The 27732-nt window shown below is 36.7% G+C and overlaps 1 protein-coding gene and 1 pseudogene across 1 annotated transcript; both read right to left on the reverse strand.

Annotated features, from left to right (window-relative positions):
• Positions 1–6526: 6526 nt before the first annotated feature.
• Positions 6527–9346, reverse strand: LOC149262726 (small ribosomal subunit protein uS2-like). The gene is made up of 5 exons (XM_089425109.1): positions 8957–9346; positions 7881–8143; positions 7531–7728; positions 7174–7393; positions 6527–6971 (listed from the first exon to the last, which is right to left on the reverse strand). Exons 1-5 carry the CDS (start codon positions 9087–9089, stop codon positions 6823–6825), a joined length of 963 nt encoding a protein of 320 aa, XP_089281235.1. The 5' UTR covers positions 9090–9346; the 3' UTR covers positions 6527–6822.
• Positions 9347–13406: 4060 nt separating this feature from the next.
• Positions 13407–27732, reverse strand: part of LOC149262727 (F-box protein At1g67340-like) — a 35137-nt pseudogene continuing 20811 nt past the window's right edge.

Consider the following 27732-nt stretch of genomic DNA (forward strand, 5'->3'; position numbering starts at 1 on the left):
TGTGAGTTATGATAACTTTTGAGGTATTAATATCTTTTAATTTGTTTTATTGATGTTTTTAGTAGGTATAGAATCGAAGATTTTGTAGCTGCTAATTTTAAAAAGGATATCAAGCATTAATTTAATTTGTTTTACGTTGTTTTACAAGTGTCCTCTACAAGTCTGCAGTCAAGCTCTAGTTTCCAAAATTGTTGAATACATTTATTGCTTCCTGATGAGACAAAATCTTTTTGTTACTGTCAAATGTTGTTACTTGTTTATTTTTAAGAAAACTTTGATATGACCTATATGGTCGAACCTATTAGATAAACTATGCTTCCTAGTTTTGGGGAACTGTAATATTTATTTTACACATTTGTGAATTTCCTATTATCATACTTCTATCTAGTATAAACTTGAGCATGGAGCTCTAACATAAGAGAAAGGGGGGGTGGAAAGAATGATATTTTGATGAACATGTGACAATGAAATTATGTGTTTGAACCACTTCTGAAAGTTTTTTGATTGAATGTTTTTAATGTAAAAGAAATAGTTATTCATCTTTTATAAATTTCTTTGTCACATGTTATTCATCTGATAGTTATCATATTTTATAAATTTCTTTGTACCAAATTATTATTTTAGAAAGAATCTAAAATAAGGAATTGATCCAATCTGCAAGCCATATGTCTAGGACCTATCCTTTTGTTATTCCAAGTAATTTTTTTGGAGATGGGTTTTACATCTAGCGGATTAATATTTCTGATTAAATCCTTTGTATCTCCTTGAGATGGATCATGAACCAAGGACCCCCTTTCTTCTCCCATTGGGATAAAGTTGTATTAAAGTCTCCTCCAATAATACAATCCAATCCAAATGGGGAGATCCCCAGATTGGACAATGAGGAATAGCAATCATATTTTGCCCTAAAATGTATCGACATATACAAATTATTATAAAACATACACGGTTCGTTAGGATGCGGAGGAATTTTGTGGACAGTCATTGTGTATTAGGGCATTGGTCTAGTAACGGGAAGCCTTGATTGATCCCAGAGAGTGCAGAGACCTCCAGAGGCACCCCGCAAACTCATTGTCAAGAATTCACTACCATGCCAAATTTTATGCTTATTTCGAAGGATTTCTTAATCTCCCATTTTAGTCTCCTAGAGCAGGATGACTAGTGGTTTTTCTTTCTTCATTAGAGATCTGACTTCTTCCATTCTTTTTTTCGATACGAGTCCCTTGCAATTCCAAAAGAGAATGTTCATTACTTATTGCTTGTATGAACATCCCCCTATCCTGCAGTTGCATTGCCTCATTTCCTTATGTTTCAAAGCCCTTTCAACCTTGAAACCAGAGTAGATTGGAAGCCCAATTCCTCATCTTTTTTTTCTTTTCCAATTTTGATTTCCCTGTTTGTTTCCTTCCCATCTTTCTCATTAGTCTTTTTTACTCTTTTTCTTTTTCCACCTTTGATTTTCCATCAGCGAAATTTTAGTATGGGGGGCTCAATCCGCAGGTTTCTTGGAAAAAGCAATTCTTCTTCCTCAGAAGAGGAGTCCTACAATTGCTTACCTAGAATTGGGGCTACTGACATGGAAGCAAATTATCATCTGCTTTTTTTACTAGGGTTTTTGCTACCAAAGGAGGATCCGCGATTTGGGGGGGGGGGGGGGGGGGGGGGGAATTTCCCTTTTCTCGTTTACCAAGATCAACGCATAAAAGGCATTATTAATCATCCTCTGTGCACTAGAATGGCTTGATCCATCTCCCTTAGATTGGCCTACGGATTTGGGAGATGTCCGCCCCTTTCCCTTGAAATTCCTTTTTTGTTCTAGTTGTCTTGCCTGGTTAGACTGGCCTCCGGATTTGGGAGATGTCAGCGCCTTTCCCTTGAAATTCCTTTTTTGTTCTAGTTGTCTTGACTGGTTATTGATCTATCTAGTCAAAGCCCTTCTTCTCTTCTGTTGTTGCCAATGATTCACTTCCTCTGCCAATTTGGTTAGTTCCTCTTGTTTTTTCTTGCAAAGTGGCCATGCTCATGGCACACCTTGCATTTGAAGTGCAATTAGACATAATCCACTTCCTAGATGCGAGACCAGTTATCCAAATTCATACTAATGGTTGCAGGTAACCCTTTATCGAGATCAACCTCCACGCAAATTTGGGTAGAGGCCAACAACCCATCTTGTAGCTCAGCCCAATCGATGTACTTCCCTAGACCATTGTCAATGCTTCAAAATGTATTCTCATTCCAACAATGCAATGGTAGGAACAGGAGCTTAACCCCAACAAGCACTACAAAAGGAACATCGCTTTCAAGGTTAAAATATGGACCCCTGCAATCCAGATATAAGCCTTGAGCTCCCATGAAATATGGGCCACTGCGAAAAATTATGTCTCAATCCACTTTGTTCTCAAAGAAAAAGTTTAAAAACCCTTTCCGCAGAATGAAGTTGACCTTAATCATTGGTTTTTGGTTCTTCTCCAACTAAATTTTTATTGACTGTGGTGAGGGCCAAATCCCCATAAATTGCCCTATGGGGAATTGTCCCTCACCACAGTCAATAAAAATTACAAAGCACGTGATCTAGCCTGAGAGGAAAATACTTTAGCATTAGGATTTCCTCCAATTTTTCAACAAAGCAGGATGGCTTCAACTTTCGACATTTGGGGCCATTTGCTACCAAATTGTTAAAGCCTATGTCAAGAGCAAATGGGGGGAGGGAGAGGTGCCAGACCCCCTCAGTTCGCAATTACCATTTGGCTCTGATCTATGTAGAAGTTGACGAACCCAGGAATGTTGAGATGCTCAATCAACAACTTTTTATAACAATCTTTTTTTATTATTTAAAGAAATAAAATTATTAATTTAAAAAATAATAATTATTAGAATTTACGAAGGAAAAAAATGTCAACTACTCTGCACTCTTAAGGGAAGGCAACACATAAGTTTTGTGAACTACCCAATGAATAATTGTACTATCAAATGGTGATGGTCTAACATGCAATTTTATATTCAATTGCCTCAACAAGTGTGTGTAAGTGCAAGGCTTCTTGGCTGATACTTCCCATTATTGCAATCTGACGTATATGAAAAGTGTTCATGTCAAAACTTCATCTAAGGCATCAACAAGGCTTGCCTTCTCTTCTTCACTGCTTCCAAAGATGATGTGCTCTTTATGCTGCCCACCAACAACTAACTTCGACATCCATGACAACACCATGCAACATGTTAAACCACATATGTATGTTGTCATAACAAGAAGAAATCAATTGTTTATTATTATACAAGTTCTACATGAGTCTATGCTTCATATGGTCCCACATTTGCCATATCACATGTAGAAATTAATACTCTTCAATGATTTTGGTTTGACTTCTTCGTCCGCACTAGGATTTTGAAAAGAATGGGATCAAGTTAATGAATGAAACTAAGGCCTTAAAGGCTCTAGCAACCCAAGCAATAAAATATTGGCAAAAGAAAAACTATATGAAAAATCAAGAGCCAAACTTAAAACAATTGAAAAATTGTGAGGAAAAATCAAGAGCCAAACTTGAAATTATTGAAAAATTGTGAGGAAAAACCAAGAGCCAAACTTAAAACTATTGAAGTTTTGTGAGGAAAAATCAAAAGCCAAACTTAAAACTATTGAAAAATTGTGAGGAAAAATCAAGAGCCAAACTTAAAACTATTAATAATTCATGAAGAGTGAGCATTCAAGTTAAACATGACAGCCATTGTGATAGCAATAAACTCTCTTATGTAAGCTCTAAAACCAAAAATGATGCAACCACAATATTCTAAACCATTTTTTTCAAAGAAAATTTATGTAGGTTAATATTCATATCATGAACAAAAGTTACATATAACAACCAAATTCTAAACTATAAACACACTACCCTCACTAACCATATAACAAAGCAAAGACACCAAGATATATTTCTATAATCACTCAAAGGGGAAATTTTTTATTAAATCATCAATATTGTGTTCTACCTCGTGTACAAACGATCCCTTCATAATTATAAGTGACTATAACAATCATCTCATATTTGACATCTCAATAACTATAAATATGTGAGAAGATTTAGTAAACTAATAATTCCATCACTATCCCCACAACATCTCAATAACTATAAATATGAGAAGATTTAGTAAACTAATAATTCCATCACTATCCCCACAACATCTCCATAACTATCTCCTATGATCTATCATTCTATGAATCTCTTAATTGATTTCCATCTCTTATTCCTCTGTACTCTTCTAGAAACAACGTACATCATTGCAATTTTCATCATATTATTTATTAAACATTACAAGAATTATTCCTTCTCATCCTCTATTCTATTTAACGGGCATTCTTCTTTAAACCAGTTTCTTCATCTCTCACTACCTTTCTTAGTCTACATCCATGGTCTTTGTTTTTCTTCACTCTTCATTTTCATTCATCTTTACTTGTACCCAACAAAATAAAAACATTGTTAAGTCCATATATATTTAAATATGACCATCTATAGGAGTACATGGATTGCAAGCCACTTTGAACCACCAATTCTCTATGAAACCTTTCTCATACATGTTTCATCAACCAGTTTACATCCCATGTCTACATACAAGTAGGAATTATTTCTTTATCTCCTCTTTATCTCCTCTCATTAATGAGCATTCTTCTTTAAAAAAGTCCTTTCTCCATCTTCGCGTTTCATTATTAGTCTTCATATATGGTCTCTAGTCTTCTTTGCTCTTCATTTGCACTCTTCTTTACTTATACCGCAAAACACATACACTATTGAAATGCATATAAAAAATATCACTATATTCACCAATTCTCTAACACAAACACTATCGAAGTGCATATAAAAAGTACCTGGGATTCACCAATTCTCTAGAGAACCCTTTCTCCTACATTGTTCATTAATTAGTTTTCATCCTATTTCTACATACATGTATTTGTTATTCCCCGTCTCATATACATGTATATGTATTTGTTATTCCCCATCTCGTGATGTATTTGTTATTCCCCGTCTCATATACATGTATTTGTTATTCCCCATCTCATCACGAGTCATCTTCATCCCAATTTATGTATTTGTTATTTCCCCATCTCATCACGAGTCGTCATCTTCATCCCAATTTTTTTTGGCTTTACCCATAACCATGCTTTCGATGCTCCTACATCAATTTCATACCCCCCACCAAAATGTGAATCCTTGTAACACAAATCAACCACCTATGTTGTCCAAAGCATCCCCTTATTCCACTTGGCTCCATAATGTGTATTGAAGTTTTCTACCCAAAGCCTGCGACAACACCCTTCTTCTACCTCACTCCCAGTTCCGTGTTAGATGAAGTGTTTACCTTGGATAAGCAATAGTACTTTTCTTCTATTTCACTCCGTTGTATGGGGTAAAGTGTTTAACCTAGATGGTGAAGTGTGCTCCCTTGTGTATGGTGAAGTTCTTACCCTGGTTAACTTGGATGGTGAAGTGTTTGGACGGTGGAGCGTTCAGCCCAGATACCTTGGATTGAATATATTTTCATAACTACACAAAAATACAAACCCCACATAAACAGAATTCAACCACAAATCGCTGCCTCAGCCATACAGGTAAACTCTTTCAAGCGATTGCAACTAAATACAACTTCTAAGTAACTAGAACATTTTATGCAAACAAATCTCTGTAGTGTTATAAGATTGATACATTGCATTGTAACATACACAACAAACTAGAAAAGCCCATAATACAAAGCATCTGGTTAGAATTAGGAAAAAAAGATGATTACCAAGAAATAAAGGTTATCATAACACAAAAATATAAACTAGAAAAGAAAGTGGAGAGGCTAACAAGAAATAAAACAGAAAACTAGGAAAGAACAGAAGGAAGAGCCTAACAAGAAATAAAGGTCATCAGTAAAACAATGAAAGCCATTCCCTGTACAAACTTGCACAGTAAAGACAATGAAAGACATACCCTGTACAAACTTGCACAGTAAAGACAATGAAAGACATACCCTGTACAAACTAGCACAGTAAAGACAATGAAAGACATACCATGTACAAACTTTCATAAATTCAGGGACATCGATTTAGAAAAACTTTAACAAAAATTAAAAGCCATAATTGTCGGGAAAATTCACGTAAACAAGAAAAAAAATACAAGAACATAAAAATTAAATAGAAGACCTAATATAATTTTTAAAAATTCCGCTGAAACCATCTAAATAGATGGATGATAGAATACACTGGCAAGTGCGCATCACCTAAAATATCTTCTCATTACAAGTTTATGAGAAACATAAAGAGCAATCCAGACAAGTCTTCAAAATAAAATGTTTTACACACAGCTACCATAAGAAACGATATCCAAATGTTCAGATAATCGTTATCTGCCTCATCTTACATTTTATGATATTTAGGGTTTGGTAAGAGTGTTTTGCCAACCAAAATCTTTTGGTAAATGGATAATTTCGTAAATATCGTTAAAACAGAACTGGAATGATATAAACATTTTTTTAAATTGACCTCTATCTGTGCTCATAAGCAAAAATAAAACTAATTTGAATTTCAAATCTTAGTTTTGAAAAAATTCTCAGATACAGCATATCATAAATTAATTCATGCGATTCGTGAACATCAATTTCACAAGGGCATTAATATAGTAGCGTTTGCCCTACATCATTTTGAAGGATGAACCTTTTTTTAACAGAATAAATCTGAGCATCACAAACTCATTTCAACAAAATGATGATCCTAACATTAACCTAATGGAAGTTCAGTCATCCGACATTACAAAACTGAATTCATTCTAACTACAAAACTATTCCAGACAAACCCTACTGAGCTTCAGGAGCCCAACTGGGTTGTGCACTATCCCAACCAGGCACTGGGGCAGCCGGAATACTAGGGATCGATGAAGCATCCCACCCTGCCACTGATGGCAATGGAGCAGGTGCTGAGTCCCATCCTTCAGCAGCGATTGGACCTGCAAATAGTCAAGAAATTAGTTATTTGAACATGTTCTGCAAATCTTGATAGAGTCATGTTGTCACGCTTTTGCAAGCATTTAACCAACCAAACCATATAACATTAATCTCAAAAATACAGAGGCACATGAGTGATTGTTCTTCTCTAACCTACAATTACTCATAAATGCTGAGAATATCGGAGGGAGGAGAAACACTCACCTGGAGCACCGGGCCAGTCAGACACGGCCAACGCAGGCACAGCAGGGATTGCACTAGGTTCAGGGACCCCCCATTGTGCATCTGGAATATCAGCACCCCACTGATCTCCTGGAAGGGCGAGAGAAGGTGCTACATACTCAGCAGTATATTCAGCAACAGGGGCCTCTTCCTCTTCGTGCTCCTTAGCTTCGTCGGCCTCTCTGTAGAAGAACAAATCAACCTGCAACATGCCAAGTTACAAATACAATGTACAACTGCCTTCTAAATTGACTTAACAGAACGAGTGATAAAATCCATATGCACAAATTATTTAATAACGAAATTGAAATTATAACCACAAAATATGCAAGCACTTACCATGATGTCCCATTTATGACCAGGAAGGATGGTTCCTCGCATCTGCAGAACCATTCTTGCAAGCATCCAAAACAGGCATCCAATGCTATGTTTTCCCTTGTTGTTGGCAGGTATCCCAATATCCACATGTTTCATTGGTGAATCCGTGTCACAGAAAGCAATGGTTGGAATATTACCTAGGGCCGCTTCTCTTATGGGCTACAACAAACACCCAAAGATGGTACATTATTGGAAAAGACGTGAAGTAAACCTATCTTCAAAAACAGCAATGTAAGCGTTTACTCCTGAGTCTTGAAAAGAATCGGGAAACTTTCTGGAACAAAAAAACAAGAAAAATGCAGAGCCATTACCTGATGGTCAGTCCTTGGATCAGTGAGGATCAACAAACGAGGCTCGTTAAACGAAGTCTGCATCTGATTTGTAAACGTTCCAGGAGTGTGCCTGCCAGCTATTGCATGTGCTCCAGTGTATTGAGCAAACTTCAAGACGGCTCGCTGCCCATATGGCCTTGCAGACTGGACAATAATATCCTGTGGGTTTTCAATTGCAACAATCACCCTTGCAGCGAGCTGAAGCTTTTCCCAAGTCTTACCTAAATTGATGATGAATATCCCTATCAACAAAGACAAATAAATTGCTTTCAGTAAATTCTTGGAATAACGAAAGTGTGACATCATTGTAATACTCGAACTGATATCGATCTCTGATCAGGGTAGCACAGAGAGGCATTTAAACACAATATCCCTATCAACAAAGACAACCAAAAAAAAAAAGAAATTGCTTTCAGAAAATTCCTCGAACAACAAGAAGTGTGACATCATACTCAAACTGATCTCGATCTCTGATCAGGGTAGCGCAGAGAGGAATCTAAACACAATATCCTAAAATCTAAACATAACATATCAAAATCGGATGCAACTGTAACAGTCTTTAAAAGGGCACCAAGCCTTTTTATGCTTTATATCGCTTCCTATATCATTGGCATTTTAGTTATGCACAAGGCATTAGATCATAGGTTTTTATATGGGTAACAGATGCTTTATACAATGAAAGGACAACAGGGACAACTATAAACGCTGTAAAATTTGCAACACTGCCGACGACAATAAATTATTTTACACCGGTATATAATAGTTCACATATCTACTGTGGACATATACCAAATTTGGGCAAGAATAATGCGATCAAAATGTTTTTTTCTCATACTGATACAATATATTTTAAAGGAGCAAACAAAAAAAGCACAATAATGCGGGGACTTCCACACCTATGTTGATACGGTGAACAAGCCAAAACGGAGGGCTTCTGGGGGCATTCTACATCTATGCTGTGGTGGTGAACAACTTTAAAAAATTCCGAACATACTGGACAGAATAAGATTATTCTAGTATTAACAAAGGAAAAACAGAGATAAAGGGTCGTTTACCATCAGAACGCCTCTTGTACACATAACGCTCCATCTGAAAATCGCAGTTTTTGGTGCCGAGATGAACATCGGCAGCAAGCATCATCTGAATGTCTGCCTCCTTCTGAGACAAGCCCCCCGTCTTCTGCGCCATTTTCAGATCTCAACCTGCACACCTCACTGTTACTCTCCCCTTTCCTCCGAGCTTTAGCAAAACCTAAAGCATGAGAAAGCCCTGCCGAAAACAAATTTGACAGACGAGAACACGACCGACTCTAAAACCCTAAACTTTTGTCCTCAGCCTTTAGACCTAACCCTAACTTCCAAAGTGGTATTTTCTCAATAATTTTTCTCGATATTAAATCTCACTTGTAGGCATTAGAATCAGTGGCAGTTGCTCCTATGACATGGAGAGCAAATGTGGTTGATGCTCATGCTATTTGTTATTTTAGGCATTAGAACCTCATCGCCATGTACATGAGAATCACTCGTGGTTGCTCTAATAAGATAGAGGCTAATGTTATTTGTTTTTTCAAGTTATTCTAATAAGATAATGTTGTTGGTTTGTTTTTTCAAGTTATTCTGATAACATAAGATAAATGCTAAGATAAATGCTAATGTTATTTGTTTTTTGGTCAAGTTGATGTTTACCATTTGTATACCATTCGTATAGTAATTTCATTATTATATTATGTAAATGTGTAAATCTAAATATGGATTTAGAAATGTAAGCTGTAAATATTTAAATAGAAACCGTGTTATTGCTAAGGTTGCCCAATTTCATCACGTGGAATTTAAGGAAGCCATTGAGATTGAAAAAAGGCTGAACAATCTCAATAGAGATGATGGCTAGCAGGGATCCCTACCCTCTCCTCCTGGTCGACTCTGATCCCTAGGGTGTTCTTCTTCTTTGTAAAGTCCTTCCTGAATAAAAATCCCTCTTGTTAAATTTTCTTTACCTTAATTTTGTTGAAAAGATGATAATTGTTCCTAATTAACTACCAATTTAAAACAACCTATTTTGTTTCTCTTTAGCTCCTCATTGTTTCGATCACTCTTAACGTATTGACCCCTTATCCTCTTCCTATTATTTATTAGAAAGTCCTTGATTTATCTAGCCTAATTAGTTATCCTTTTAATGAAATACCCTTATTATATATTATTATTGACTAAAAAAAAATATTAGATAGTTTTAGTTTATGACTTAATGGTTTAAGTTTACACTTAATTTAATAGTTTCCGTTATATTATTTAATTTTATTAGCCCTTTGGATTCATATTAATTAAATACATACTTAGATATACAATTATTTAACTAAATATTTATTAAAAAACTTCAATATGATATTTAGTTTTTATTAATAGGTTATGATATTAACTATAACATAACTAACTCGCAATTAAGTATTTAATTAAATAATATTAGCCCCTTTTATTTCATATTTGATAATTAATTGTTTAATTACACAACTTGTTAACTTTATTATAATATTAAATATTTAATTATATAGTTTGTGATATAAAACCTTTTTCATATTATTTAAATACATTACTTCATTTACATATGGTAATAGTAATAGCCCCAAGAGTTAGCTCAATCGGTCAAATCAAGTGCCTCGCCAATGGGAGGTCACAGGGTCGAATCCCGAAAGCTCTTGGGGTTAGGTCAGTAAATAGGCCGAGGGGTGTTGATGCCCTTCGGGTGGCGTCCACTCAGTGTTTAAAACCCTGGACGTAGCGGCTACTATCCGTGAACCAGTAAGTGAAAAAAAAAATATGGTAATAGTAATGAAACTTACTTATATTAATTATTTAATTAAAATCCTTTCGGTAATTAATTAATTCCTATTAATATATAATCTTATTTCTCCCACCCCTATCTTATAGTCTTGTCTAGTTAGCCGTTCCCAGTCAAATATAGCCGTTACAAAGTCTAGTTGCCCAATCCAATATAGTTGTTGGTGGATGATCTGCTCTTCTATTTAACTTGTAGCCAGGATCTGGTACACTCGTTGGTTCGAAAATTGTAGCCAGGATCTGGTTCTTCAACTTGTCCTGACGATGAACCACACTCGTTGGTTCGAAACGCATCGACAAAAGCATCCCAATGTGATTTACACCGAAGAATCTTCTCATAAAACTTGATATGGATCACAGAAGCCTAAATTCAACAAATACAAAGTTGTAAATATTTGAAATTTTATTTATTGATGCAAAAGAGATAACCAAAATATGTCAACATCATCTTTCATTTATGACTATACTAGCAATTGCCCCAAAAGGTGCAAAAAGAGGCCGATAGATTTTTTAAATTGGAAAAATGGTATAGAATTTGGAAAAATGATACAATATGTATGCCATATACCATATATAATGGCAAATTTAAATCTTATACAGATATTGTAAAAAATGATATTTTAATTTTATGAATGTTTATTATATGTAATAAGTTGTGTGTGTGTATATATATATATATATATATATATATATATATATATATATATATATAACTAAAAAAATAATTTATATACTTACAACAAAATATTAAAAATAGAAAATATTATAAACAATCATTTTAATATTAAAAATAGAGAAGGTTAAAAATCACCATTTAAATTCAATTAAAATAATTAGATTAGATTATTATATTATTAATTAATATTTTTTTTAAATTGATTAAAATTTATTTATAATTGATTTTAAATGTATATCTTGATTGCAGTTTGTCCTCATCAAACTCCTCCATCACAAAACTATAATATATCATCATTATTGATATAGTTAAAATTATTGCTTACTTATTTTCAATTATATATATCATAATTACTAATTAAAAATAAATAAAACTTTAAAAACTCTTATATTATAGCGATTGCAATGGTTGTTTTTAGAAATGCTATTCATTATAAAAGTTCACACTTGTTTTTAGAAATGTTGTTCATTATAAAAATTCATACACTTTGAAACTTCGTTGTTATCTATGTTTACACACCTTGAAACTCCATTGTTGTCTAATTGAAATGAACTACATCCTATATTGCTTTCCAATTCCATCCTAGATTGCTTTCCAATATTTTGGTACACTAATTATATTTCAAAAGTTATTCAATGCTTGTGCTCAAGATATTTAAAAGCTATTCAATGCTTCTTTTTCCAATATTTTGGTACACTAATTATATTTCAAAAGTTATTCAATGCTTGTAATCAAGATATTTAAAAGCTATTCAATGCTTCTACTTAGGATGTTTATAGTTTTGTTGCAGCCATATTTTTCAAAAGCTATTCAATGCTTGTGCTCAAGATATTTAAAAGCTATTCAATGCTTCTACTCAGGATATTTATAGTTTTGTTCCAGTCTATCTATCAAGTGATTTTACATATGATGTCTTAGTATAAATTACCTGTATATTTGCAGCATAAATTATAATGTTACTTTGTTTATTTATTGTGGATCCCTGAAATATTATAAGCTTTATCGGACAGGTTGGAAATGAGATTTGAAGTGGTGGTTCTAAACTTGTATAGATTACAAGTATATATATCTTAAAAATCAGGATTTTCACATTTTTATCTTAGTAATGCACATGCAATTAATAGGAACAAATATATTAATGGATTACCACAATTCACATATTTTGGTGATAATTTATTTAGGATGTTGTATGCATAACTATAAGACAAATCTTCCCAAATCTTGACAAGAATTCACATATTTTGATGATAATTCATTTAAAATGTTATATGCATAACTATAAGACAAATCTTCCCAAATCTTCCACACCTTCAATGTATCTTTACACTTTTAAAAACAATTGCTAATTTTTACTATTTTGAATTTGAATTATACCCTAACATACACGCCCATAAATCCAGTAACTCGAATCCACTTATTACAATTATTGCTTGAAAAGTTATCTACAGAATTGCCACTACTCACAATTTTAAGAATAGATTCAAAATTACCATAGAATAATAATAATAATAAAGTGCTAGATAAAATCCAGAAAAGCAAAAAATATAAAGCACATCAAAAAATATAAAGCAAATCTAACCAACTATGATTAGACTACACTTTTAAATTACCAACCAGTTCAATCTTATCATTTAAATTATGTCACATCCCCTCTAATATTTCCACAAATGCCTGCATTCCATACTAAAGCCAAGCCCAAAATTCTAGCAAATGGTTTGGATTGAAATTACAACAAACATAAAAACACACCATATCCAAAAGAGAAGAGCTCAGAGAGGCTCTAATATTGTACAATTTAGCATTGCTGTTTTCAAAACACTGTACATGAACAAGCCAAGAGGAAGGCTTGAAAAAACAGGAACTACATAGCTCTGCTCTGCTTCCTCGCAGCAAATCTATCCCAAAAGAAGTAAACTCCTCAAAAATTCTCTGAGAATTGCCATCCTCCCCCCAAGATTTATGACTCTCTAAAACGACTTATTTAGAGAAAAACACACATATACCATGCAGGTGCAGGTAGGTACATGCTATTACATAAAAGCTTGATCCTTCATCAAAAAAGCAAAACCTACCAAAAGGATATGAAACTACTTAACTAATCACGATGTCTTCCTCGTCCTCTCCCATTTCCTCGTCATCGTCCTCCTGTTCCAACCAATCCTCAACCAATCCTCAATGGGAGTGTAGTTGTGCTTGTGACGGATTTTCCAATCTAAAGCCTGGCACGCCCGGGAACAATAATTCACTGTCCCACAAACTGAGCACCGCCGGAACTCGTGTCTCCTAGTCTCCGGCCTCCCACAGAATCGGTGAGAACACAGCCGGAGGCCAAAACCCGATAGTCGGAGTTTGAACCAGTCAACTAGAAACTTATTCGCAGGATGCAGTTCTGGCACAGGGACATTACACCGGAAATCACTCAGGAGAGGGCATGCTGCCGCCTGAACGAAAGCCTGACTTCCGGCGGCTTGATTTTGTTGGAAATAATACTGAGAGGGGGGGGGTGAATCAGTATTACCAAATTAATAAAACTTTTTCATTTCCATATTAAGATTCATATACACTACTTTAGTTAAGACAAACCGTGTGTATACACAACTGTGTGTAATGCAACAAGCATATATCAAGTAAACTTATGATTCAGTTAGTTTATCCTTAGTGAGTGCATCAGAACATTATTAACCATATGACAAGTAAACAGGAGAAGTATAACAGAACAGATCATCACACATAAGCAACACACATGAACACCAGGATATAAGGTGGAAACCCAATGTGGGTGAAAACCACTTGCTGCAATTCATCTCTTTCTTCCTTTAATAAGAAATTTCTGTTTACAATATTTATGTACTGGTGCAGTCTTATACCAGTACGCAGGCTTCTACCTGCAGAAGGCTACAACCTTCTCTCGTTCTCCAGACTCTCCTAGAAGGGAGCTACAACCCCCTTAGCTCTTGTACTAGCTGAAGTACTAGTATGTAGGTGCTGGCCTACAGAAGGCTACCACCTTCTCTTTTCTTCTAGGGACCACGTTTCATAAATTTTCAGACTGGATCCATAAATACAAAACAATCACCATTATAAGACAATCATCAACTATACCTGCATCATCAATCTCTAAATCACCCAATACTGAATCACTGAAACCCTATCATCAAAACACAGTTACCAGAACACAGACTAGAGCCCAAAACTCTGCAACAACCACTAAGACCAACAGCAACCTGAAACATCAAATCTCATAATGCATATGCTACTTTACTGTGTCAAAACCGTGTGTACATGTGCTTTCACCAGAGAGAACCCACGTACAGATCTAAAGATAATTACTTATACCTTCGCTGCCATTTCCAACTTGATTTAGATTGAGCCAAGCATCACAAACCCATAACCAGCATACTGGATCTCCACACTTCATCAAACATTCATTACTTGCACACCTCCCTTGGCCTAATGATCTTCTCCTTATATAGGTTTAGGCTTCTCTCAATACCATGGTCCAAAACCATGTAGAAACAATACCTTGGACCCAATACCTAGGGTCAACACTTCGGACCAAATACCGCGGACCAATACCGAAATACCATGGATCAAATACCGCGGACCAAAACTTAGTTTTCCAACATGTACGTGCCTTTCCTTCTGTGAACCTGCGTGTGTATGCATACGCACCTTTTGTTCTTATTACCCGCGTGTATATGCACTTTCATCAAGGTTAACCTGCGTATATCTCTCTCTTGACCTGTTGTACTAAGATCTGTCCTCTGATTGAGTTGCCATCACCTGTATCATCCCTCTGAGTGAGTTGCCATCAAGGACAACACTTGTATCATAATGCCAACAATCTCCCCCTTTGGACTTGATGGCAACCACCACACCAAGTCACTCTCCCCCTTTAACATCAAGGGCAAAGGGCAGACCAAGAAGTTCTCTCCCTCTGTTGTCCATACTCCCCTTGAGTACCTGCTGAAATCTCTGATTGGGCTCCCCCTTTGTATATGCCAAGATGTACCAATCCGTCCATGCTCCCCCTGAGCACATGCAAGGTCTTTATAACAAAGACCAGCAATCCATTCAAGACCATGATAGTCATTAGCCACTATCATACACCATATATGATCTGCACCATAAGCATCAGCATCCAAACCTGCAATACCATTCCTTTGATCAAACAGCAAGATGTATCATTTAGCCTCATAAGCATCATCACCAAAGACTTCTAACCATAATGCCAACAATGCATTATTTGAAGTATATGCTCCCCCTGAGCCTGTGCCAACCATCATATACCATGACCGAACCATTTCCTGAGTCTGTTCTGCTGCCTTTTTCTTCTGAGCTCCATATACGCGACTCTGCAACCTCTAGATTGCATATATACGCGACTTATCTTCATTATATCAGTGTATGCAAAATGGAATACTGAAGGTCTTCACTTTCAATTTCCTCTGTGTCAGTTATGTCAACTAACTGAGTTATGTCACACCTTTCTGTCTCTAATTTTGTCTTCTTCAATACCTAGAATTGTGATGATGTATAATCCTCTTGCTTTGGAGTTTGAATTTTGCTCCTACATTCCCTTGCTTTATGTCCAAACTTGTTACATGCATAACATCTTACATGATTTATGTTCCTTCTATTGCAATCAATTGCTTTGTGGCCAAACATATTACATGTAAAACAATATCCTTTGAAGTACATGGAATGTGATGATCTTGTGTGATGTTCTTGAACCATTCTACCTCTGCATCTGGCTGCAACATGTCCAATATTATGACATACATAACATTCAACATTAGTCAATGGAGGAAATAATCGTTTATCACTTCCATAGTTAGGAGTGAAGGATTTTCTTTGAGGAATTTCTTTCCTTGGCTGTTGATGAGGTTGTCCTCTCATCTCCTTGTTGAGCATTTCAAAATTCTTATTAGAGTTCCTTGCCTCACCTTGTGAGCTAGATTCACCTTCAACAGATTCATAAAAGACAAGACCAGTTTTGATAGTAGGGGATCTTTGACTACCAAGAATGTCATCCAAAATCTTAGTACTATCTTGAAATCGTAACAGTTTATCCTTTTCTTCTAATTTACTTTTTAAGATATTTACCTCAACCTGATGTTGTTCTTCCTTTTCCAAATACTGCTTCCTTATGTTTTCTTCAGCTTTTCTTCTTTCTTCCAGTTGTTGCCTTAATTCGATTACTTCATGTTCTTGTTCTTCAAGAGCTTCTTCATTCTGCTTCTTTGATTCTTTAAGATCTTCTTTTAGAGAGAGGATCTTCGATTCAAGTCTCTAAATTGTTATGCTCTGATCTTTTATTATATCTCGCAATTGCTCCCTTACTCCGGTTAATGACTCCAACTGTTATTTTAATCTGGTAACTTCTTCTGGTTCTACGTTCTTATTTTCATATGCCATGAGAATTCTAATATCTTCATCACTATTGGATGAGTCATTACTTTTATCATGGATATAATAACTTCTATCCGACATCTTTCCTTTGTTATGAGGGCATCTAGTAGCGTAGTGACCAACTCTACCACATGAAAAGCATTTGAAAGGTAGCTTACCTTTGAACCTTCCAGATCCCCGTTCAAGATTCTTGACAAAATTTACCTCATCTTCTCCTTCTGAAATGTATCCTGATTCATTTGCTGACACTTCGAATGCAGCTTCTCTCATATCTGATGGTCCTCCTTTTCTCATCTCAAAAGCAGTTAAGATTCCGTGAAGCTGCGTCATAGTGATTTTCTGCAGATCCTCCTTTTCTTCTATGGCAGAAACTTTGGAATCAAATTTAGCAGACAGGGATCTTAAAACCTTTTCAACTAAGACAACTTCCTTAAATTGTTCACCCAGATTCCTCATACAATTGAGAATCTCATCTATACGCAGAAAGTAATTAACTATTCTTTCATTACTATGCATTTTAAGATTTTCATACTGTATTCTGAGAGTTTGAAGCTTTGCTCATTTTACCTGTTCATCTCCTTCGTAGCTTAGAATGATTTTGTCCCAAATTTCTTTAGCTAATTTGAAATGCATGACCTTCATAAATTCTGATTGTGACAAACTTCCCAATAAGACAGTAACAGCTTTGGCATTGAGTTCATATTGCTTTCTCTCTGCTGTATCTGTAGGAATTGTTGATGGATATGTGTATCCACCTTCCACGATTCCCCAAACATCCATTCCAAGCGATTGTAAATATGTTGTGGTTCTTATCTTCCAGTGGACAAAGTTGCTCCCATCAAATATTGGTGGCCTGATGGATGCCTCTCTTTCTTGATTGCTCATTCTGATGGATCTTTCCTTCAAGCAATCAAGCTTCTTCTAAAGGACCTGCTCTGAAACCAATTGTTGGAAATAATACTGAGAGGGGGGGGGGGGGGGGGGGGGTGAATCAATATTACCAAATCAATAAAACGTTTTCATTTCCATATTAAGATTCATATATGCTACTTTAGTTAAGACAAACCTCATGTATACGCAACTGTGTGTAACGCAACAAGCATATATCAAGTAAACTTATGATTCAGTTAGTTGATCCTTAGTGAGTGCATCAGAACATTATTAACCATATGACAAGTAAACAGGAGTAGTATAACAGAACAGATCATCACACATAAGCAACACACATGAACACCAGGATATAAGGTGGAAACCCAATGTGGGTGAAAACCACCTGCTACAATTCATCTCTTTCTTCCTTTAATAAGAAATTTTTGTTTACAATATTTATGTACTGGTGCAGTCTTATACCAGTACGCAGGCTTCTACCTGCAGAAGGCTACAACCTTCTCTCGTTCTCCAGACTCTCCTAGAAGGGAGCTACAACCCCCTTAGCTCTTGTACTAGCTGAAGTACTAGTACGTAGGTGCTGGCCTACAGAAGGCTACAACCTTCTCTTTTCTTCCAGGGACCACGTTTCATAAATTTTCAGACTAGATCCATAAATACAAAACAATCACCACTGTAAGACAATCATCAACTATACCTGCATCATCAATCACTAAATCACCCAATACTGAATCACTGAAACCCTGTCATCAAAACACAGTTACCAGAACACAGACCAGAGCCCAGAACTCTGCAACAACCACTAGGACCAACAGCAACCTAAAACATCAAATCTCATAATGCATATGCTACTTGACTGTGTCAAAACCGCGTGTACACGCGCTTTCACCAGAGAGAACTCGTGTACAGATCTAAAGATAATTACTTATACCTTCGCTACCATTTCCAACTTGATTCAGGTCGAGCCAAGCATCACAAACCCATAACCAGCATATTGGATCTCCACACTTCATCAGACATTCATTACTTGCACACCTCCCTTGGCCTAATGATCTTCTCCTTATATAGCTTTAGGCTTCTCTCAATACCATGGTCCAAAACCATGTAGAAACAATACCTTGGACCCAATAACTGGGGTCAACACTTCGGACCAAATACCACGGACCAATACCGAAATACCATGGATCAAATACCGTGGACCAAAACTTACTTTTCCAACATGTACGCGCCTTTCCTTCTGTGAACCTGCGTGTGTACGCATATGCGCCTTTTGTTCTTATCACCCGCGTGTATACGCACTTTCATCAAGGTTAACCTGCATATATCTCTCTCTTGACCTGTTGTACTAAGATCTATCCTCTGATTGAGTTGCCATCACCTGTATCATACCTCTAAGTGAGTTTCCATCAAGGACAACACTTGTATCATAATGCCAACAGATTTTGTCGTCTATTTCCGCCATTTAGGTTCTTGAGCCATGGTTCAAAAGGTTGGAGCCGTGTATCTTGATGTGTTCTGAAGTAATGGGCGGGCAAGATTGAGGCGAGCTCCCAGGCATTGGCCTGGACGAGAAAGCGCCTTCCTTCGGCTATGTTCTTGGTAACGCCGTAACCATCTTGTAGGGAGTGGCCAAGCTCTCGCAAGGCGTCCATGTGGCCAAGAAATGCTGACCTGCGCACAGGGTTACCCTGGCTTTGAGATCCTTTTCCTTCTTTGTGTCTCTGCTACCATTGAATTGAATGATGGCTAGGGAGTATAGGGCTGCAGCGTGTGATGAAATGGCGGCCTTGGCCATCAATGATGCTCCGCTGCCTCAATTAAATTAAGGCGGCTCTTTGGAATCGTAAACGTTTAAATAAAGTAATCTCATGGGCTACTACGCGGACTTTTATTTGTTTATTCTGTTGCCGACTGTGGCTTTGATAGAATAAGTTTGCTTTATTGGTGAAAATGGACGGAAGGAATAAAGCTAGAAGGGGCTAAAGAATCAGCGCGCTTACCATGCCCAGAGTGTAGCAGACTTTGATGTTTCCTGCTTCGGCGCATCGTTTCATAAAATGTGTGTGCACCGCTTGACCAGCTGGAAGCTTTGACGGCGAATGAGCAGGTTGAAGTGGTGGATAATACTAGCGGATGCAGGCCTAGAGTATTGAATCTCTTACATCTGCGTAAAGAAAACGAAATCCGTAAATATCAAATTTAGTTTACTTTCGAGAATCAAAATGAAATCGGCAAATCTAAAAAAATTATCAACGATATCCATTGTTCTTTAAAGATTGAAAACACTATATTGAAATATGTATCTGAAATTTTTAATATTGCTCTGGCGCTGAAAATATTTCTTAAATAATAATGATCCAGCTACAGCGGGCGAACCCTTGAGAATGCTCCCTGATTGAAGACTCTCAGAAAAAGAAGAAGAAAGCTACGAAATATCAGAGCCGACTGATAAGACGTTTTTTTTCTCAGATCAAATTTGTTCAACCTATCAAAAGAGGATGCTTCTTCCAAAAGAAAAGGAGGAAAAAGAGGATTATCTTCTAAAGCTACAGAAAGTTATTTACACCAGGAAAAGCAATAGAGTTCAAGCAATCCACCGGCAAGGAATTTCCTTCCAAAGGAAAACATAGTTATTTACGGTAGAAAACCCGAGAGTTTAATCAATCTACCGACCAAAAAAAAGAAAATTTCCATTCTAAAGCAAATGAGGGTTATTTACAGTGGCTTTAACAACGGGTCTGTTTCCTTTTCCAGATTGTGAAAACTTTATGTCGTTTGCATTTGAGTGGCAAATACAGGCATTGATTTATTTCCTCGCCCACCGATCTTGTGGCTTAAGTCTTGCTTGAATTTGACTAAAAATCTCCCAGGATCTGTATTAAGTTTCCCTAATTGAAATTGCCGGAGATTAAAGCTCTGCAAAAGAAACAGATTACCCGCTATTCTCGGCACCAGGATATCATTTTAAAGCGATCCTGTTATTTTCTTGACCAAGCACTCAAAGCAAAAACTAACTCTATAATGAATTCAAACTGATTCTTCTGGAAGTCCGGCGGTGCGCACAAATGTCAATAGAAATTTGTGTATAGATGTCAGAAAGAAATCTGTGTACAGATGTCACAAAGATATGAGATATTTAACCTGAACAGATGTCAATCAGACCACATAAACATAGGCCAGATGTCAATTAAACCAGATGCGCCAGATGTCTATCTAAGAATCAAAAGGTAGACGAAAAAGCTCTTTCAAAGGAAGGCCTATCGGCCTAAAAATTAAAATTTGGATTAGAAAAAAGAGATTAATTCATGTTGCAAAGTTATATATGAATCAAATGTAATACCCTCCTCCCACATCCACCCAAGTAACCATGCCAACCGGGGTAAACATGAGACGAGAAGCTACTATGATCAAATTCGACCTCCTAGGTGACCTTAAGGAAGTGGAATTGACGGAACATCACACACAATCATCCAACATCATCAACAGAACCCTCGGGAGACAAGTCAGCCACTCAGACAGTTTGTCCCTAGGTCTTACTGCTGTTCTAGACCTCTTAGGCCATAGTCGCTCTAATGCTATGGGCAAGGGAGTGACCATAGACCTAAAGTCGTTCTCATAGGCCCACATGCCAGTGACTGTGGACCAAACTTTCTAGTTCTATGCCGGCGACCTCAGAATTTAAGCCACTTTTTCAGGCCTAGAGCCCAGGCCACTGCCCAGAATGGAATGATATCTTGAAATCCATAAAAGTACATGGAAATAATGAGGCAAAAGCAATAAGCTCAACAAGACCTTAACCAGACCCCTACTAACCATTACAGACATTTAATCAAACATATTATCAACATGTAACCTACATGTGTAAACAACATAATTGAGTGTAGGGATCTCATACTTATCTGAGAATCGTTATAAACCATTGTTCCCTCATGTCATTCGCTGCATATTCAGCTATTAGGTCATAGACACATTATCCATTCATATGCAAGTAAAAACATGTTGAGATCCATACATAGTTGTTGTCATAAAATGTGCATATAACCAACATAATAGGAACAGAAATAAAATAAACATATCAGTCATCAAAATCGAAATATACATCAGTACATTTACACATGAAAATCAAGGAAATGAATTTCTCATTAATCAATGCAATGAACCAACCGGAGATGGGACTACCACGTTCCACCCGACCATAGAATGGCTAAGCCAAATCTCTCTTAAGCCATTCACTCCTGTGCCATATTCCAAGCATGAATGTGGGACTCAAACCAAAAGAACTCAACCTTGGCATACCGAGGCTAAACCACCTCACCCTCATTAATAGAAACTAGGCTTTACTGTAATCCATCCCGGATCATTAGGCCAACACAATGAACACATCATAACAGGCTTTACCGTGATCTCTACCCTATCACTAGGCCAAACAAGCATGGATGCCACCAGATTTCTCCACCTACACTGTGAGGAATTTTCCTGTCTCTTAGTCTCTCAGACTTTACCGCAATCCAAACTTGGATCACTAGGCCCTAAGCTGAGACCCACTCTCCAGGGTTTACCGCATATCCCAAACTCGGGATTACTAGGTCCAATAGAGAGCAAACCACCTCTAGGATTTACCATATATCTTGCCATTCACCGGCCAGGATTCCTAGGCCATCCGAGGCAACACAAAATCTGGCTTTGCCGCAACCCACAGTTTGGTTCAGGGGTTACTAGGTCATGTGTTCTACCATTTCGGATATCCACCTCACTCAGCTTCAAATCCATCTGACAATCCAACTCAACCAAACATGAGAACCCCATCACACCATGGTTGCTCGGAAATGGCAAGGTTAGGCTGAAAAACATTGTCACACCTGGGAAAACTCATGCCATGATAGAAAAGAACCACATGCAATGCCATGCATGCCAAATCTAGCAAGGAAAATACACATGCAAGTTGATCCCTGCAATGAAGCCTGTTGTAGCTACCTGATCCTACCTTTACCTGCTTGATCTTTGCTTCCCCTTGCCTTTCTTTCTCCAATGCCAAAGTGCTCCAAGAAAATTCTAAGTGTCCAAGAGTATGAGAGAGAGAGAGAGAATAATGAGAGTGCTCCAAAACTGAACTAACAAAAGGTTATCAACTGATCCTCATAAGCCTTTTTATGAATGAGGCCTCTATTTTCTTCATTTTCCCTTATTTTCCTTCATTTTTCTCCTCACATGCAACCTGTGACCTTTCACCTCCTTTTCTCCTAATTTCCATTATTTTCATAAATAATTGTGCCAAAAATGCCATTTTGTCTTTCCAAAGACTTAGCCATTGCCTTTTGTCAATTTCCTTAGCCATAAACAACCAAATGAACACCCCCTAGGATGTCCTGCCCAACATTAAGCTTGGAATAAGTGTCCCATTCATCCATGGTTATTGTTTTTAACTTTTACTACATGAAATTTTCACCAGGGTTGTTACATCAAGGCTCTCATCAAAAATTTAATGTCATAAAGTTGACCTTGTGCTTCGAGACCACAAAGCCATAGTTATTTTTCCATTTTACTTATGGTCTAAGTGCATTTGCCAATTTGTATTATAATTTCATAATTATACTAAATATGGATTTAAAAATGCAAAGTTGTTAATATTCGAAATTTCATTTATTGATGCAAAAGAAATAACCAAAATATGTCAACAACATCTTTCATTTATGACCATAGAATTAAGGTTTTGATTAAAAATTTTATATTAATTCATGTTGCAAAGCTATGTGTGAGTCAGTTGTCATCGAAAGTTTCATGTTATTAAGTTGAGCTTGTGCCTTGAGATCATGAAGTCAGTTATTTTTACATTTCACTTGTGATCTAAGTGCATTTGCCCCAAAAACCTTATAGTGCTTAAGGAAAATTTATCTAAGAGCAAAGGAAATGCAGTGTAAATACTTCATATATATCATATCAAAGGACAAAAGGACAAATACAATGCAATGTAAATACTTCATCTTTAAGCTCATACACTTAGAGTTCTTAATTGTATTTTAATTCTAGTTTTAGTCTCTACATCACGAAGGATTATATTTACGAGCATAGATCCATCTTAAGTACGGATCTAACATGAGTCGAGAGGGATCAAATTTCTTCACGTGCAAACTTCTTTAGAGTGCAAAATACAATGTGTTATTTTTCATTGTTTAAATTGTAATTTTGATGCTAAATAGAGTATATATAGGACCAAATAAACGTTTTAGCCATAGAAACTATTTTTTTCATGATATATATATATATATATATATATATATATATATATATATATAACATTAAAATATTTTACATCACATATACATCAAGACACTTTATCACACAAATTAAAATGGTTTTTTATTATTAATATATTTTTAAGTATATGTCAATATTAATTCTTATTAAAATATTTTATTAATAACCCACATTGAATATTTTTTTTATATACAACATTAAAATGTTTTATTTTAACATTTTTTTTTACTTCTATTCATTTTTTTTTATTATAGCTGACATTATTTTTCTATTTAGAACATAATTTTTATTTTAAAGGGGGGCGGATAGATGGACAAACTTACACATCCCCTCATACTAGGCTATAAAACGAGTCTTTTGGTTCAATCAAGGAGAGACCATGTAATCCCCTCCTCCCAAATTTACCTAAGCTAGCCAGCATACCAGGGTAAACATGTGACAAAGAGTTACTATGATATGATTCAACCTCACAAGTACAGTTAAGACAAACCAAAACCAAACTGACATTCCTCAGGAGCTATAGGACCCCTAGGGGCTAACCAACCACTCTGGGTGCCCAACCCCTGAGTTAACTTACTTTTTAACTGAACTAAACCCTTAGTCGTTCCCGTGGCAAGCCCTCCATGTGACTGTAACCCTCCAGTCACTCCCACAACAAGGCTTCCATCCGACTGCAGACTTTTTCACCCAATTTTGTGCCAGTGACTGTGAGATTTAAGCCACTTTTTCAGGCTAGTCTCCAGACCACTGCCCAAAACTTCATAAAACTCTCAGGAATGATAAATGACACATGGACAAATCCTTTCACACAAAACTTAGACAAGAACTTGACCTAATTACGCCTATCCATGATAGACATTATATCAAACACATCATGACCCTGTAATGTACAGGTCATAAATACACATCTGAGCATAGGGGTCTCATACTTATCTGAGAATCATCAAGAAGGTCTGCTGCATTCTTACCATGGCTGCAATATCATCTATTAGGTCATTCATTCATTAACATTTCATTTACTAATAAAAACATGATGAGAGCCATTTTGAAGAATCTAGGGCAATTAGGTATTGTAGGATTCTTTGTTACTTGATAACAATTTGTGGAGTCTTTTTACTTTTTCTTGCTAGCTTAATCTTCTTATTATTATTAATGCATGTAAGTGTACTTCATCAAACTGCTACCAAAACATAAGAACAAGAACACAAGATGTTGGCTCTCTGCCAGGGCCAAAACCTCTATTCTCTTAAGAGGAAAACCCTTCGGTAATTTTTTTTGAAAAGTGTGCAACAAGAAATGCTAAAAATAGAAGATGCTAAAAATAGCACTACTATAAATAGTTGGGCTATAAATAGCAGTTTAGCCATTGGAGATCTTAGCTACAATGGGTAAAAAGTGAAATTGCTAAAAATAGCTTTTCTAAAAATAGCATTTCGGGATCCCTTCTTATTTTAGTCAGTCCCTGGACTAAACATAGGAAGTAAAATTCGAATTTGATATCAACAACAATTTGGAAATTAATTAATTAATTCATCTTGAGTTAGTTAAGGAAAATCAAACTTGAAGTCTATGTGAGGACATGCAACAATTTCTCCATTAATTGAGGAATTTAACCTTCAGTTAAAGAGATAAGGATGAGTTGTAATCAGTTGACTTAGTTTAACTTAGTCAAGTCTAGTTAGATTAATTTAACAATTTGTTAAATTAATGAGAGTTCAGTTAGTTAATGCTTGCATGCATGTAACTATTGTATTTCAGATAACTGAGTATTCACTCATGGATAACTCATGCATGTCAGTTCAGTCAGAGACCCAGTTGAGATCAGATGGAGGGACAGTGTACTATCAGTTGCTAGGATATTCCTTGGTGAATATTTCTTGCATGCAGAAGGAATATTATTCCTTATGGATTGCGCAGTTGGACCTGAGGTTACAGTGAGTGTGATGAGGCCAATTCACACATGTGATATCATTGGACCCCAATCAAAACTGCGCAAGGAAATAGGAGGCTTGGAGGGCTTGAGGAAGATATATTCTATGTCTATTGAGTCTGTGAGTTGTATTGTTTGATTGCAGAGAAAGCAGGATAGCTTGAGAGCTGATTCTTTTTGTAACTTGAACAAGATTTCTACTTGTATGATAATACAGAGTTGGGGTTTTAGGTTGGCGCTTTCCCCAGTGATATATCTTCTGTTTTATGGTTGATTACTTCTCATTCTTAGTTATATCTGTTCATGCTTGATGTTGCTCATGTTCGATTAAGCTTCCGCTAAATTGTTTGTAGAAGTAGATCAAGTGTTTTGCTTTAGTACATTGCATTACCAAGTGATCTACAGTGGGAATTTCTACATGGTATCGAAGCAAAGGTGATCAAGGAAGAAGAGTATACAAGTAGGAGAAGTACGAAGTTTGGTTTCTGGATATTGAATTGAGTTCTTATCACATCTATTTCACTGATGGCGTTCAGTGGTTTAAGACTCGAATATGCCCTTTATGGAAGATCGAATTATATAGCCTGGAAGGATCGCATGGAGGTAGTATTAGAAGATAACGACCTTAAGGACTTCATTGATCAAGAAGTCCAGAAGCCGACTGATGCTACTCAACTGGTGGAATGGAAAAAGTGTGTGGCTAGAGCAAGGAGAATCCTCCTGGAGGGAGTTCGAGATCACATTGTCTTGAGCCTCCATGGGAAGGAGACTCCGTTTTCGATGTGGAAAACATTGAAAGATCTTTATCAGAATAGCAGCGATCAGAGGAAGCTGGTGCTGAAGGACAAACTTCGCAAGATCAAGTGCGAAAAGGGCGACACAATCTCTACATTCCTGAACAAGCTCACCACCTGCAGGGATGAGCTTGCAAGTGTAGGGGTCATGACTGTTGATGACGACATGGTGAGTCTAGCACTCCTTGGTCTTCCAAAGAGCTGGCATAGCTACCAGGACTCGGTTAATGGAAGAGAGAAACTGCCAGATTGGGAACGAATTTGGTCGGACCTAATGCAGGAGGAGATAAGGTGGAGCACCAGGGATGGATCTTCATCAAAACAAGATGATGAAGAAAATCTAGCTTTAGTGAGTAAAGCTAAGAAAGGGAAAGGGAAGGCGTCCCAATCCAAATCTTCTCATGGTGGGAAGAAGGTTGACAAGTCGAAGGTGTGATGCTTTCACTATCATGAAGTGGGCCATTATGCTATGAATTGTCCACAGAAGAAATCCAAGAAGGGTTCCTCAAAGGGATCTGATGGTGATGCACTAGCTTCACAATTTGAGCTGGATTTCTTGCTTATCGCATGCATGGTTTCGTCCATGGTGGGATGTGTTTGGTACCTGGACAGTGGAGCTTCTTTCCACATGTCGAGTGACAAGAATCTTTTCAGTACATTGGAGGAGAAGGATCTCCAGATGCGTATCGAGATGGGCGATGATGGAAAGTACTATGTCTCCGGTGAAGGTACAGTTGTGTTTTAGAGGGAGCATGGTACTCCTCCCACTCTATCTGCTGTTAAGTATGTACCAAGTTTGAAAAAGAATCTTATGTCTGTTGCTATGCTAGAAGATAAAGGTTATGAGTCTTTAGTAAAGGAAAAGTTTTCATGAGGCATATTGGCACCAGACAGACCAAACGAATTGGGATTCGAGTAAAGAATCTCTACAAGCTAGAGGTAGATGACTGTGCTGCACTAAGTTCCAAAGCAGAGGTGGTGCAAAGCCAAGATGTTGGCGAGGTGTGGCATAGAAGACTAGGCCACTTGCATCGCGGGGCCTTGA

This window comes from Pinus tabuliformis, chromosome 6 (genome assembly GCF_031772625.1).
Source record: "Pinus tabuliformis cultivar Carrire ecotype Pingquan chromosome 6, CPIR1, whole genome shotgun sequence".
Lineage (NCBI taxonomy): Eukaryota > Viridiplantae > Streptophyta > Pinopsida > Pinales > Pinaceae > Pinus > Pinus tabuliformis.